At 45.3% G+C, this 16,669-nt stretch overlaps 1 protein-coding gene across 2 annotated transcripts in view; it reads left to right on the top strand.

The window, feature by feature from the left end:
• Positions 1-10,452: 10,452 nt before the first annotated feature.
• Positions 10,453-16,669, top strand: part of NRG3 (neuregulin 3) — a 371,925-nt gene continuing 365,708 nt past the window's right edge. For both annotated transcript variants that reach the window (XM_040702943.1, XM_015288041.3), the window contains exon 1: positions 10,453-11,350. In XM_040702943.1, the coding sequence (XP_040558877.1) occupies positions 10,660-11,350 (691 nt within the window). In that variant the 5' untranslated portion in view covers positions 10,453-10,659. The remainder of the gene's footprint in view (positions 11,351-16,669) is intronic.

Genomic DNA, 16,669 nt, shown 5'->3' with positions numbered 1-16,669 from the left:
AGTATTGTAATGCCACAATGAGATCTTCCTGGACCCTTCTCTTTCCAAGCTAAACAAGCCCAGTTCCCTCAACCTTTCTTCATAGGAGAGGTGCTCCAGCCCTCTAAACATCTTAGTGGCCCTCCTCTGGACCCGCTCCAATAGCTCCACATCCTACCTGTACTGGAAGGCTGTACTGGGGGCCCAGGCCTGGACGCAGTACTCCAGATGGGGCCTCACAAGAGCGAGTAGAGGAGAACAATCGTTGTCATTTTGTTCAGACAGGAGATATAGGAATTCTGGTGTTTCTTTGTGGTTGGGTGTGTGGGGTTGATGTGGCAAGGTTTTGGTAGTGCAAGGCTGCAGGGTGGGTGCTGTGAGCAGAGCCCCGCAGTTGCTCCATGTCAGCTCAGAGTCTGCTCCAGAAGGGATCCACCGCTGCCAGAGCTAAGCCATGAGTATGGGTGCATTTCTGGGAGAGCAGATTCAAGGAAAGGAAAAACTGCTGTGCAACAGGAGCTGGGAGAGAGGAGTGAGAGAGCATTTGTGGTGAAGATCAGATGCCCACTAGGGTAAAAGCACCCCATTGAGAGTGTACAAGAATTTGGCCTTGAAGAAAAAATTTAAAGCTGTCCTGTTTCAAGATTCCTCTATCTGTCCTCATGGAGTCCAACATTCATGCCTGCTGATGGTGGGACACTTACTTTGATTTCTGGCTGCCAAAACAGCCTGGTGGGTCATATACACATCATTAGGACATAAAAATAAGATTCAGTGAAGTCATTCTGTATTGTATTGCTTTCAAATCCAGGCATATTTACACGTGTATTTGTATTCAAAACTGAGCCGTGTGACTTTTGTATCACAGCTGATGGATGGATCCTATTATACCTAACGTGTTGAAGTCAAAGAAGTTTGTTCCTCAGCCAGAATATGTCCTGTTCTGTTTATTCTGTGGCTTTAATATCTTCATCCTAAAATACGTGTGTAGACTCGCATATATGTCTATATTCACATATAAAAATAGGTAGGTCACCCTGAAAGTAATGTATCATATTTATTTCCATGGAAGACACAGCAGATGCAAAGAGCACAATGCTATTTGATAGAGCAGATTCTCACTTTCAAAACAGTATTTTTCAACATAGTCACCACCATTAGCTATGCATTGTCACCAGCCATGAACAAGATCCTGCATACCACACTCATGGCCACCTGGAACGTGGCTTGTCTTTCACATCATTGTCACCGCTGTTGAAACGCACCACCCACCACCTCACTGTGCTCACATCCTCTGTTTGGTCTCCATAAACATTCAGGAAGTGTTGATGGATGTCATTGGGTGCTATTTTTTCCATGTGGAGGAATGCAGTGACGCACCTTTGCTTCATATGCACTTCTGTGTCAGGTGCCGTTCTGTCAGACTGGCCCTCTGTTGCCATCTGTCACACGGCAATGTACACACAAAATGTAATGGAATATTGGTGGGAAGGTTCAGCCTCTACTGCCATACCACCAACATCTGCTTTTGATGTTATGGACCAACATCATTCGTACCGAATCCCTGGTTATTAAATGTTAGAGAATAATTACTATGGAGAGTGCTGTGCATTGGTGTATTCATAGTACACCCAAGCAAAGACATACAGTATTATGATTCAGAATTACTAATTGGGATTTTAGAGTAATTAATGGTTCTTTAGTTTTCCATTGAACAAATAAATATTGACACCTATAATGAAAGTAACTGGTACATACAACGTATGTTGGCACTCAACTGGTTCTAAAGTTGAATCATAGTTTTTTCTTCTTCTTTTTTTTTTTTTTAATGTCTGCTAGTTTTTTAAAAACTCTGATAATGGAAATTGTGCTAAATTTTGCTAATTCCATTGCCTTCAAAATCCTAACATTTTCAGACAACATTTTTTTCTTATAAATCACAACTTCTAATATAGGTGATTGTATATAGAAAAATACCGTGGAGGTATTTGTCAATTGACATTTGATCTCTTGTTCCCTTTGAAATATTTATTCAGCAGCTATCTTGCTCCAGGCATTGTTTTACTTCTTTTTGTCTTTTTCTACTGTTTTTCCGTTTGCAGTTAAATTGAAATACACGACAGTGATAAAACCAAGATTCTCAACTCCTTATTATCTCTTAGTCTTGGTATAGAAAACTTTTTTGTACTTACACAGGGGTTCTGAAAAACAGTTTATTCTGACACCTATGTGCAAAAAATAATAGTAATAATGATGATTATAATTATATAAAAGTATTTTTTTTCCTATATTCTTAAAATCTACCAAGAAGTGAAGTACTTGGAAAATGTGACTTGAGAGATGAAAGATCTGACTTTTTTTTTCCTGATTAAGCTGAGAATTATGATATCCTGTGGGCTTCTCCTACTTCAAAGGGTCATTGAAATGTAACTCTAAAGAGGAGTGCCACAGAAGTGTTTTCATGGAGTTTGACAGAGCGAGTTCTTTGTCTGGCAGGATAAGTAACTATACTTCTTGATTCACCTGTGCTGTGTTGGACTTTCAAGGCAGCTGTTAAAGTGTTACCCATTAAGTCACTGAACCTCTTACATAGCAGAAATATGACATCCAAAATCATGTTAATAGCACTCATTACTTTTGATGTAATTCTCCCAGGCAATTGCTTTAAACTTGATATCTATTATGTCATATCATGAGAAAATGCTGCTTAAAAGACATCTAAGAGTATGGAAATCTGGCCACCATGGGACAAATTGTGGCCTAGGCTGTATGGGATCAGCTCCAGTCAGAGATGGGAGATGGCTGGTTACAGCAGGAAAAGTATAGGTCAGTGCTGTTCAATGTTGCTACTTGGGAACAATTCAAGGTTAAGGACATGAATTTCCAAATTTGCCCCAAAGGTATTTGAATGGCAATGTTTCAAGCATGAGAAGTACTGTTCTTCACAGGAGCCTCACACAGGCTGAACACGATTCAGTACTCCTAACAAGATCCCGAACAAAATGCTACTAGTGGAGCTATAGAAAGCATCATTACAGAGCTATACAAACATTGTTTTGAAAACAAGGAAGTTGTGATGAAAGAATTTATCCAGGACTTGAGAGCAAACCCACTCCTGTGGTGGTTCACTCTGCCTTGGTACCAAGTCTGTACTACAATAAAACATTATGGTAAAAAGAAATTTATGAATGACTGTTAATAGAATGAGAAAATATTAATTCCAAGTTCATTTCTCTAGGATCTACTCAAAGTTAATTGCTGATAGCATTGTTTCTCCTGTCACTGTTTTTCCCAAGTGTTAAAATGAGCAATAATATTTGGCTTGATCTGATATTAATTTGGTCATTCTTGGCAGAGAAACCAATTCTTTTGGATGCAATTTAATTGTTGAAAATGATGAAGAAGTCTTAATTTGCCTCTAGTCTTTATCAACTTCGGACTTCACAAGAGTAGAAAATTTATTTCAAGTTCTACTTTTTCTGTAACTGTTTTATTGCTCTCTCTAAAATAATTTCCTGTCCTTCTATAGTCCTCCTTTGTCTCTGATCACTCTAATAACATTACAAAATAATTGAAACAATTTATTTAAATACAAAGCCTCCTTTTTTTTTCTCTTAACGTAACGACTGTGATAAATATACTATTTATCCAAAGGGTATAACAATATTATTTACTATCAGAAGTGATCAAGACTAAAAAAAAAAAAATCATATTAATACATAATTATGATTGTAGAGAAGGTAAGAATTTTAAAACTGGAGGTACGCTATGGTGTTTCCCTCACGGATTTATAAACAGCATTAATTCTTTTCTGTGGCAGGTTCAGAAACTGAAATAGCTGGTAGTCATCCACTATCTGGATGCCTCAAACTCTTCTTAAATTCGACAATCACTGTTCCTTTGTGTTCATTTACGGGAGAAATTCAGAAAGAATATGCTGGATGGCTTCCAGGGTTGAGCCTATGCAGTAGAGCTGCTGCTGGAGCACTGGTTGGCTGTAGGCATGCATCGGAGAGGGAAGGGCCCCGACAAGCACACACCTTTCTCCCAGGTATGCTTTTAAGAGTTTATGACTAACCCTACGATGGACAGTGGAACTAAAGGTATTCCAAGATCTGAAGCACACTATGTATTCCTATTCTGCCTGATTAATTGGAATAGAGTGTATTAAATGCGATGGAAAAAGTGTAAGTTTCATGGAAAAAAAAAAAAAAAAAAGAGTGATTCATAATAGTAAGTCATTTTAACTTCATCTGCTGATGACTGATTGCTTCATAAGCTTTCTCACTCATTGTTGTCTTTATTTTATACCAGTTCCTGGAAGGATTTGAATTTTTATTTAGGGCTTTGTCCAAGACAGATTACAATGTACTGTAAGATTTTTATTGACCTCAACATACTTCAGATCAAGCTGTTTTCCTTACTTGCTTTCAAATCCTTCTGCATTTGGCATCCCCAATTTTTATGTTCCTGACAAAAATTACAGGGGTTACAATGATTTGGAGAGTGAAATATACGTTTCTGTTGTGTTACTGTAGCTTCAGTGCATCACAAAGGCAGTGTTAAGAGTGGTTACTATATATCTGTGTTGAAATAATTATTAAATGGTGCTTAAGAGACTGATAGAATACCAATAAAATCGGAATTAAAAAACTACTTTGATTTCGCTCTTGCCAGACAGAATTTTACTCACTGAAGTACTTAGAATTTATGGTCAGTTAATAGCAGAGAATAGCAAGAACTCAGATTGATAAGAACCATCCCAGGCTTCTGGGATTTTGGTTACTTAGTAATCAGTTCCTCCAAGGGATGTATTCAGTTCAGTAATACTGCTTGATTGAAAACTATTTTGAAAGGTTTGGGATGCTTTTTTTTTTTTTTTTTTTGTTAATGGTAATTAATTTTTCTTTTTGTTAATAATTTTTTTTTGTCAATTAATCATTATGAGCTGTGCCAAGAGTAATTTTTTCTCATTTGTTGCAACTTGTGCTGTTCCTCACCAGCTACCAGAAGCATTCCCAACATCCCATGCAGAAATACAGGGTACAATACATTGGACTGTATGCCAAACACAGGTATATAGCCCCAGTCTCTTTACACCATGTTAGTTTAAAACAGAGTTCATCTTCATGCTTTGCCTAATAGCTATTTTAGCAATCACAGTGGGAAAAAGTGGTTTGGTTCTAAGCATTAGTTAACGGGATAGGTGAAAAACTATTTATATGCTTCATATGAAGGAAGGAATAGAATTATACACACCTCAGACAAAAAGTGTGGTTCTCCCTGACTGCAAACCAAGGAGCACACATGTTGTAGCTGAGCTGGGGATGGAAGCTAAGAGGGAAGGATGAAGCAATATTCAAATGTTCTACTTTGGGAAAATACCCCAGGAGTGCAACACCTTTTGGTGGAACTAGCCTCAATCCCAGCATCCTTTGTTTGTCTTAATCTGTTTTGTTTGCTACAAGGAAAGTGTCCAGATGGGTTTCTAATATCTCCAGAGGAGGAGACTGCACAACCACTCTGTGTAGCCTGTTACAGTGCTCTGTTGCCCTCAGAGTCAAGAAGCACTTTCTCATGTTGTGATGAAACTTTCTGTGTTCTGCTTTGTGCTTGTTGCCCCTTGTCCTGTCACTGGGCATCACTGAAAAGAGCCTCGCCCCATCCACTAGACATTTGCCCATTAGATATTTATAAGCAGTGGCAAGATCCCCTCTCAGCCTTCTCCACTTCAGGCTAAACAGCCGCAGGTCTCTCAGCCTTTCCTCACAGCGGAGATGATCCGGGGCCTCAATCATCCTTGTGGCCCTCTGCTGGATTCTCTCCAGAAGTTCTTTGTCCTCTTTATTGAACTGGGGAGCCCAGAACTGGATGCGGTACTCCAGATGTGGCCTCACCAGGGCAGGGTAGAGGGGGAGGATCACCTCCCTGGCCACATTCTATTTAATACACCTCAGGATACCATTGGTCTTCTTGGCCACAAGGGCACACTGCTGGCTCATGATCGACTCACTGTCCACCAGGACACCCAGGTCCTTCTCCACAGAGCATCTTTCCAGCAAATCAGCCCCTAACTGGTACTGATGTGTGCAGTTATTCCTCCCCAGGTGTAGAATTTGAGGAAATGTTTATGCACCAATCACACCATAAAGTGAAGTAACTGTAGAGTTTGTGTTGTTCACAGCTTGAGATAAAATTTATCTGGATTAACAATGAACGTCCTCAGATTTTATCAAGTTGGAGAAGAAAAACAGGCTTCTGTGCGTGTATGTGGAATTTGAACATATGCATTTCAAATGCATGCTGTTGAGGGCTGACATGAATATGGTTCCAAAAGGGTCTTATTTTCCTGTTTTGAAATTCTATTTCTTGTGTTGGCTTTTCTGAGGAGAGTTATTCTGAGATCTTTAGGACTGCTTCCACGATAACAGCTAAAGCAAACGTAACTCCTTTAACTTGTTTATTACATTTTGCTATTTAAAGAGGATGTCGCTGGTTCTGCTGCACGGAGGCATATGTGAAGCCATGAGGAACAGAACCCTTGTCACATCACTGCTGACTGTGGCATACCTACTGCAAAACCAAATTTAAACCCTGTGTGACAAAGCAGTATATGCACAAACAGCACATCCATTGTTTGTGTCACACCAGTCTTTAAGAATATATCACTTCTGACTCTACCATGGAAAAACTGTTCAGTTCCATTCCAGCCACCGACGTCCCTGGGGAGATACTAAAGATGTATTAGCATTCTATGAAGAAAAATAAATTATATGTTGTTTTCTGTTCATGATATCTGCATTTCCAGAAGAAGTAAAAAAGTTGGGCTATGATACAGAGTGAGTAGGAAGAAATGCAAGTGAAATTTACAAAATACCTACGTAAATTAGAATTAATGCACTGAACAGATTCAGTTCAACAAGAGTGGGCTGATTTTGAAAAACTGATTATGATTTGAATATTAATTCTTGGGGACAAAAAAGTAATCTAGAATAATTTAGAGTCTGTGTTTTTGTATACATCATAATATCTTAACTAACAGCTAAATCATTACAGGACCAGGATTCCATACATCACCTGCACTCAGGTGTCTGTCGAGGTGCATCGTGTAGCTGTGTAACACTTGTACATGTAAACGAGCTTTTCTCCTTTTAAGTAATTGATTTATTTTAACTAAAACATACCCGATTTGAAATATGTTTTTCTTTTCTGTGGGGTTCCATTGTGTCAAGGTCCACAGGCATTTCATATTTTTAGACCAAAGAACTGTCTTTCTTCAAAGACGATAGTAGTCAATGGAAAAGGCTTCATTAATTTATCCAGAGAATATCTGCTTTTAAGTAATTCAGCTAAGTACGGCATATTGAAAGCATTCCCCAACCAATTTGAAGAATAGTTTGTCAATCCCAATGGTATGGATAAGAAATAGTAAGAAAAGCTGACAAATCTTTGCTCGTAATACAGGAAGTCTTTCAATATTAAAGAATGAAATGGCTGCATTTGAGTCATCTTAATGGTATCGTTAAGATGCCTTTCTGTTAGAGCCATTACAAATTAGAGGAGTTGACAGCTTGAAAATCTTAGTGAGGAAAGAAGTGCAGTTGAGTGGGAACAGAACTGAAAGGTTTCAGAACTTGGTCATCTGAGTTTGAAGGGACTTAAAAGCTCTCTGTCTTGTGAGGGTTGTAAAATCCTTTTCATGTGTTATATTCTCCCAAGATGCACGTACAAATGGCTTGAAAATGAATACAAAGAACTGTTCATAGAGAATGTAACAAACAGCAATATGGTTGCAGAAGAGGCAAGAGCTGAAGGATGTTTGTACAGAAAATGCAATGCCCGGAGCAGGACAGCAGTCCATGTAGTTGGTGAGAAAGGTGAGGACCGGCAACCCTGCACATAGCAGGGGGTTGAAACTAGATGATCATTGTGGTCCTTTTCAACCCAGGCCATTCTATGATTCTATGACCGTGCAGTACTGACCCTCACAACTGTTAGCACCTAGTTCTACATGTTCATAAGAAATCTCAGGTTCCAAAAAATCAGTGACAAAGCCTCTGTGGATATCCAAGTCATCCCTGTCTTACTCAATTACTTGCTTTAGTAGGTGTCCACTTGAGTACTGTGCAATGCTCTTGTGGTTGTTTCTAAATGCTTTCACCCGATTGTCTTCAATCAATGGATAGAAATCTGTATATTCATTCTCTCCAATGCCGAAGTGTTGTTGTTGTTTAGTTGTTTGTTTTTAAACAAGAAACGTCTGAAGGATGCACTTAGCTGATCAGCAGCTTCTGGAGATTTCCTAGTACCTTTTAGCATAGGGCTGTCTTAGAGAAGCCACCAAGCTCCAGTTGGATTACTTCAAGTGACAATAATCTAGACGTCTTCTTAATGTACTTCTCGTATTATACTTGCTATTAACATTCCTTCTGAACAAAAAAATCAGGCAGATACATTTCAGCTTCACTATCTTCATAGAATCATAGAATGGCCTGGGTTGAAAAGGACCACAGTGACCATCTAGTTTCAACCCCTATGCTATGTGCAGCGTCGCCAACCACCAGACCAGGCTGCCCAGAGCCACATCCAGCCTGGCCTTCAATGCCTCCAGGGATGGGGCATCCACAGCCTCCTTGGGCAACCTGTTCAGTGCCTCACCACCCTCTGGGTGAAAAACTTCCTCCTAATATCTAACCTAAACCTCCCCTGTCTCAGTTTAGAACCATACCCCCTTGTCCTTTTACTATCCACCTTCGTAACCAGCATCTTATTTTCTGTTTGTGTATAGACAGAACAACAACAACAAAAAAATGTTTTGCATTTTGTTTCCATTTTCTTCCTGTTCAATTATTCCATATAAATATTAATACATTTCTACATAAGTGACTAAGGAAATTATACCGAAGTGTCATTACCAGGAAATGACGCCAATGGTTTAATAGTTTAGAAGAAGGGGTTAAAAGCTATTGCACATACATGGTTTTATAAACCATTCTCTAAAATTTGGCAAACGGCATTAAGCTCACCCTTTGGTACCGCGCTGTTAACGCTTCAGTGACCACCCCAAGTGTTTAAATGTCCAGAAGGTGAGAGGGAAGCACACACTGTCGGTCACAGTCACAATGAACGTAACCGTCTAAAGTAGACGAAGGAGTTGGGGCAGCCTCAGGATCCGCACTTGTCTGGGAGCATCCTGGTAGCCGCGAGACGTGTGCCCGTGCCATCCCTCGCCCCGGCTGCCGAAGAGGGCTGTCCTTTTGTTGCAGGTGGCTGCTGCTGGTCTGCGCTTTCCTGGAGGGAATCCCTTTCACAAACAACAAACGCTGTTCATTGTTAGCCATCAGAGAGCATCAGCGTCAGAAAGCATCTCGTCCCGAGCCCCGGTCGCTGGCGAGGAATCCTCTCTGAAGGTGTCTCCACCTCCCTCCCTCCACGCGTCTTTTTGCCGTGCGGCACAGCGCAGTGGGTTACTGCCGCGCCGCCGCCGGATGGGTTCAGGCGTTCCGCAGTTACCCCTTTTTCTTTTCTCTTCTTCTCTTCCTTCCTTTCTCTTCCTCCCTTTCCCAGGCTCTGCTAGCCGAAGCATCCACCCTCCCGAGGGCTTTGCCCGGATCATTTATTTATCTTGTGCGCATTAAGAAACCACCATTAGGCTCTGGTGGGAGGCGCCTTACTTGCTGCGCGCTCGCCTGCCTCCCCTGCGCCGCGAGAGGAATGCACAATTGAGCAGGAGCTGCAAGCTTGGCAGGGGCTGCCGTGTGCGTGCCTATCTGTTGGCCGGATCCGTGCTTTTGCCGACTGGGTCACTGGCGTCCGCCGCTCCAGGGGTTCCTTTTTTATTTATTTATTTGGCTGCGTGGATTTTTTTGATTATCATTATTTTTATTTTTTATTTTTTTTTTCCCGGGCATCCTCACCGGAGTTTTACTGCGGGCCGGACTTGAGCGCGGGCGCGGAGAAGCCGCGAGGAGCCGAGCCGAGCCGAGCCTCCTGCCCCGGGCCCCGCCCGCGGATCGGCCTCCCTGGCCCAGAGCCGGCCGCGGGTTGGCCGCGGGGCCGCGGAGTGGCGGGCGCCGCGCCGCCGCCTCCCCGCCGAGCAGCCGGGGGCTGCCGCTGCGCCGCGGCCGGGCAGAGGCGGGAGCCGTGCGGGCGGGGGAGGGAGCGAGAAGGCGAGAGAAGATCCCCCGGCCCCGAGGGGCGAGGAGAAGGAGGAGAGGCGAGAAGGAGCGTGGATGTGAAGGAATGTGCCCGCCCGTCGCCGGATCCGCGCGCTTGGGATAAAAAAATCGTAATAATCGAGGAGGCTGATCGCCGCGACTTATTGCACGGAGGAAAAAAAAAAAAAAAAAAAAAAAAAGGAAAGGAAAGAAAGGATAAAGGAGAGCAAAGCCTGGGAGCGAAGGGAGAAGAAGGAGAACGCCGAGGCTGACGCGGGCGGCGCAAGAGGAGGGCGCCCGGCGCGGCCGTCCCGCTGACTCCGCGCCCGCAGGAGGTGCGCGGGGCGGCGCGGGGGTCGCCTCGCCTCTTCTCGCCTCGCCATGCCGACGGCGTGACCGAGCGCCGCGCTCCCCTCCGCCCCGCGCCGCTCCGCTCCCTTCCGCCCACCTCCGCCGCATGCCGCCGGCATCCGCGGCGCGCTGATGCCCCGGGGCCGCAGCGGCGCTGCGGACGGCCCCTAGGATGAGCGAGGGGGCTGCCGGCGCCGCGGCGCCCGGGGCGGCGGAGGCGGCGGCGGGGGGCCCGGGCGGGGATGGGGCCGGGGGGCCGCCGCGAGAACTGCGCTGCAGCGACTGCATCGTCTGGAACCGGCAGCAGACGTGGCTGTGCGTGGTGCCCCTCTTCATAGGCTTCATCGGCCTGGGGCTCAGCCTCATGCTGCTCAAGTGGATCGTGGTGGGCTCCGTCAAGGAGTACGTCCCCACCGAGCTGATGGACGCCAAGGGCGTGGGGCAGGACCCCTTCTTCCTCTCCAAGCCCACCGCCCCTCCCCGCGGCGCGGAGACCACCGCCGCCGCCACGCCGCGGCCGCCCAGCCGCGTCAGCCCCCGCCTCACCACGATGAGCAGGGCCCCCCCGAGGCCCCCCGGCACCCGCGGCCCGGCGCGAGGCGGCCCCAGGCCAACGGTCCCTCGGCACCCCGCCGCGCCCCACACGGCGCCTCCCGCCAGCGGTCCCCCCGGCACCGCCGGCCGCGCCGGTCGCCCGCCGCCCGCCGCTCCCAGCACCCCGCCGCTGCCCGCCTGGCCCACTGCGGCACACGCTACCTCCTCCTACAAGATCTACGTCCACGACTCGGCGCCCTCCTGGACCTTGTCTCCCTTCCAGGAATCTACCACCACCACGCCGGAGACCACCACCACCCCCAAAATCCGTAAGTGAAGCGCGCCGGTCCGCGCCCTCGGGCAGACCCCAAACCCCCCCCCCCCCCTCCCCCCCCGCCGCTCGGGCCACCGGCACCGGGCGCCGTCCGTCCCGGGGCTGCCGCAGGCCGGGGGATGCGCGGTGCCCTGCGGGAGGCCGGGGAGCCGCCAAGTTCTTTCTTCTCCCTCCCCCTGGTTGTCTCCCGGCCGGTTCGTGTGGTGGGCGTCGAGGCTGGAGCAGCCGTGGGAGGCGGCTGGAATTCGCCGCGGTTCATAGGAAAGCTTCCCCTTTTAGCCTGGTGTGAGGGCGGCATTTAGGAGGTGTGGGAAGCGAGGGGACAGGTGATGGCCCGCCGGGAGGGGCAGCGACACTGCTGACAGTGAGCAATGGGAGCTCGGGAAGGGCTGCGCCTCTCTGCCGGTGCGGAGTTTCTCTGGCCGCCCAACAGCCGGTTCCCACCGAAGGAGCTGTCGGCCCCTGTGAGGTTGCTGCCCCCGGCACGGAGTTGGGCTGCTGGGAGAAGCCCCGCCGGAGTGTGGCACAGGGGCGCTCCCGAACGCGCACAGCAGCCCAGGGCTCTCTGGCTTCAGCCAGCACTGTGCCGTCTGCAGCCTCGGCCCATGACTGGCTATTTTTTCTTAAGCGGAGGAGGGGGCTCGTTCCCCAGCTGCTCTTTGTGCCTGGCTCTTCCCACCCTGCGAGGCACAAACGGAAAGGATTTGGGTTGGGTCTGAAATTTCGTTTGGATTTGGGTGCATCAACTTTCAGCTTCTCGTAAAGGTTATTTAGGACAAACGCAATCCGTGCCAGAGGAACTTCTGTGTGGTGCTATTTAGTGAAATGCTCAATTATACTGTATGAGAGTCTTCTGCGCTTTCTCAGATGCAGCATAGGAAATGAGGAGCCTGTTTTCTCCATTAACTCTTAGTAGCTTTTCCTAGCAGTGTCAGTTGGATCGCATGCACCACCTGGATTGCTCGTACAGCCAGCAGCTCCCCTTCTGCATGCTAATGTATGCTTGTTCCAGTAGAGGATTTGGGTAGCTGGTCATTTAAACTTAATTTTGTCCATTACATCTGTTTTGCTGATGAACCCTGGGACAGAGAGTGTACGTGCAGCAAACTGATTTTGTGAATTGGCAGAACAGGGAGAAGAGAGGCAATGTGGATGTGTACGTGTGGGTGGGCGTGCAGGTGGTGGATGGCTGGGAATGATTACGAATAAAACTGCCACTAAATCAGAGCAGCAAACCAGGCAGTAACTTGCTTCCCCAGCATCTGCTACAGCAATTGAGAAAGAGCCATCCCTCACAGGTGTGGCTGAGCCTGGTTGCTCTCTAGCTGCAGTCAGAGGAGCTCCAGTGGTACCAGAGGGAAGATCTCTTGTGGATCTGAGCCTTAGCTGCCTCACTGAGGTGTATGGAGCTGTATAGAACCTGGGGGGGGGGGGGGGGAAGCAAACAAGGAAACAAAACATGTGAAGGGAGTGTGATTTGCAACCTGCGTCTCTGATCTTGACTGCTGTGTGCAGCAGTACCTTACCGGCATATCAAACTGCAGTGACATGCATGTGCCTGAAATGCTGCTGGGCTTCCAGCCCGTGTGGGACCTGTCGGGATTTAAATGCTGCCTTGAGATCTTTTCCCTTCTCCTTTTTGTATCTCTCTGGGTATGGAAGAGAAGTCCGCTGCAGTTTCCTCCCCTCTCTGCTGCCTCCTTCCAAAAGGTATAGAAGGCAGTAAAATCCTTATTAATAAATTATTGTCACTGGCAGAACTCTCTTGCATTCAGGGCGCACAAAGGAAGAAAAAAGCCCACAGTCTTGAAACGTTCCTGGCAGTTGCACGGTCCTATAACTGTTCCTTTTTTCTGGGAGCCTGCTAATACCTTTTACAGCAGGGTGTTTCCCCTCATTAAGTACAGCTGGGTTATAGGATGAAATGCAAGAAGTGCAAATCCAGCAGAAATTGACCCTGTTTGGGCACATTGATAGCAGGGATTATCATTAATGGAAGATTAAATAGATTACATAAAAAAGGATTTGAATTTGTAGGGCATGCGGCATAATTTATTTATTTAAAGCCTACAGCTGTACTTCCCCGTTACGTATGAAGCCTGTGTGAGGATACATGTGAAAGTCTCTGAGGCTGCAGTATTTATCAGAGAGGAGAGGGAGAAGGAATGTCATCTTCCTGCCAGCAAGTGCTGCCATGGTGTGACCCTACAGCAAGTTCCTGCATCTGCCACTGAGCTTGGACTGCCCTGACTAACAGCTCTTAGGAAGAAAGAGGGGATTCTTTGAAACAAGTGCATCCTCGTTTTGTAAGTTCAGCTGTGTGGTCCTTACGTGACCGTTGCTCTGGCGGCTACTGAAATGGAAGTCATGGATCTGTTGTGTCGCGTGAATACAAATCTGACACGACAAATCTGATGCCCCAGCTTTCAAAGCAGTGCACAGCCCTGTGTGATCCGCCGGCTTGGCAAGGCGCATATGGAGGCAGGGGTTATGGGTTATTTAGCCTTTCGCGGCTTCTAAGAAAAGAAGCAGCTGTCGTTATTCGTGTGGCAGTTCATTTAATTGCTTTAACGTGTTAAAATGGGCTCAAAATGCGACTTGAGGAGATGGAAAACAAACTGGGAGCTATTTCTTCAGAAAGCCGGATGATTGCCCACCTGAAGTCGATGCTGGTAAAGCCTTTTCTCTGTGTGTGTATTCAGCTGAGGAGATGTTGTGAAATCTCTCACTTTTTTGTGGGTGTGCATAATGACAATAATTCTTGGTTGTGTTTCACTCAAAGTCAAGCTATCTGTGAGCTGCTTTGCAAGTTCTTGTTGAAGATCCTTCAGGTTCTGACTAAGCAAAAGCCATTGACTCATCGGCTTTCTCTCCGTACAGTGTGCCTGTGTGTGTTTCTCATGTTCACATACAGATTGTGGCTTTCTAGCTTCATTTCCCAGCGTCCAACGTGAAAATCAATCACTGATTTAGGATAGCCTAACGCATAGATGAGCAGAATCAGCCAACTGACTGGAACACACTAGTGAGGTTTTGTTGTTATCAAACCATTGGTTTCATTTCTATGGAGTCGTGCCCTGATTTTTTCCAGTATGCATTTTTTTTCACGGTGTTCCGGGTTTTTCAGTAATGTTACTAGCTTTAAATTGAGATGTTGTACTTAGAGGAGTTTCTGTGTGTTCAGCTATGAAATAGCCCCGTGGTTTCTGTGGTGTTCCTATGATAAAAGGCTAATGCAGTGAGCTGAGGTCAGGCAGGTGGGGCTCAACTAATGCGTTGTAACCGAGGAAAGAGATGTTACAGAAATCTTAATCAATAGATCTTGTGAAGTCCATTTGCGACCTTCTTTTGTGTCCAGACTGCAGCCTGAGTACACTTTGATTTCCTGCTAAAGATTTTCCAGTCCAGTCGTTTGTCCTAGTCATATCTCTGTCTCTGTTTGCTATGCACGGCATGGGTTCAAGTAACAAGCATCTGGCAGCTGAACCGCTACCAGCACTGACATTTTGGTGAAAGCTGTTTGTTTTATTTTGCACTGACTCAAATATCTTTTTCACATTAAAGATGACACTTAGATGGAACTGCGGGGTTTTCACCAACTGGAGGGTGTAGTGGGAGGTGCCAAGCTGTAGTAAAACCAGACCTACTCTTTCCAGAGCTCTGAAGCATCCTGCCAACGAATGACATGTATCTGTGAGCGCTTTGCGTTCTGATCATGAGCTGTCATTGGAATCGAGGAGTGCACACGTGATGCTGGAGCACGTGCCTTTAGCACTGACTGAGATTAATGTGGCAGTTACTTATCAGTCTAAGAAGCATCAAAGACTGTGGAACAAAGAAAAATATATCCAACTGGGAATTCTGAAAGCATTCGCTTCTCATCCTCGTTCCCACTTGCTTTCGGTTCCCATACCATGAGTCAGTGTACCACAGATGTGATTAGATTTGTGTTTCCCACCTTAAATACTCGTCAGCAGAAATGTTAATGCCAAGATACAAAATAATAAATAGAGAATATACCCTAAAGTAAAAGTAGTTGTAATTTTATTTTATTTTTCATTTATTATGGTTATTACTTCTTTCTTCCGTTCAATTAGGTTGAATGATATTGGGCTTAATTTCACCTTTTCATTTATAATCCCCATTCTAGTTTGGAACTAGCACAGTAATCGAGTTCATAAGGAATTTGAAACTTTATGTCAAAGCTACACTCACAGGTGTGCATGTTTATTCAGTTCAGATATATTTCCCTTCTGTTGAAGTATTTGTTGAAATAGCATGACCTGGGAGAACTTTCACAGCACTGGTATGATAAGAGGAAGGAATATAGCAGAAATGACTCCATGATGTCTTTAATCCCTGTAGAGATTCTCATTATGTTGATTTAAGCTGTGATCACTTGCAAAAGCAAAGCCTTGCATTTTATTGGGCATATTTTTTTTAGCATCTATACAAGGACATTATGTGATATATTATATGTTGACAACAGAATACCATTATTAAATTAAAGTATTGATTCATTACAAAGTATTATGCTAAAGTAATGTCAGTGGTTTGTCTGAACCCACAGAAAATGGAAATTAAAAATTAAAGCAAAAGACCTGTCTCTGTCTACAGCACTGTGTCTAGTGTTGCAGTGCATTTATCATCTGACTCATTGCTTTGAAACCTTCTGCAAAGCCCAGTAAATGCAAGGATTGCCATGGATTTGGCTTTGACTTTGTCGGTAAATTCTATAGCTCATGTGGCTTTCAGGAAGTATCTACAGCATTCTGTTGTTTAACTTTGCTGATTTCTCCCATGATTTTTTTTTGCAAGCGCAAGAAAACATCCCTAGTGCAGTCATGTGGGGCGGCCCGGTCACAAAGAGAAATAAATACATAAAAACTTGGGTCTTTCGCATGTCTCTGAGCTTGCTCAATTCTTTTGAAATTTATTGCCGTGAGTTGAACAAATCTGCATCTTCACTGCAGACACGGGGAGAAAATGCTAACAAGCATTTGCATGTTTGCACCTTCCCTGTTTTCAGGGAGGTTCTGGACCTCAAGGACTCCAGTGCCTCCTGGTCTCTGCTAAGCAAGACAACTGCTTCGGTTGTGGTGCTTGGCCTTGCAGCATGGGTTAGAGAAGAACCTGTGTGAAAGTAGAAATGTATTTGATAATTCTAAGAGGGTTCCTTGAAGGTAACCAAACTGAAAGCCAAGTTGAAACGCGTCTTTTTCGTTTGAAAGTCTCTTTCAGGTTCTGTTGTCTGGAAGGGATTCATTGTCACTTACTGTTAAGCATAGGTATTGTTTTTGCGTTACAAGATTGG

The sequence above is a fragment of the Gallus gallus genome, chromosome 6, assembly GCF_016699485.2.
Source record: "Gallus gallus isolate bGalGal1 chromosome 6, bGalGal1.mat.broiler.GRCg7b, whole genome shotgun sequence".
NCBI lineage: Eukaryota > Metazoa > Chordata > Aves > Galliformes > Phasianidae > Gallus > Gallus gallus.
The sequence above is the reverse complement of the archived record's forward strand: the minus strand, read 5'-3'. Positions and strand labels throughout refer to the sequence as shown.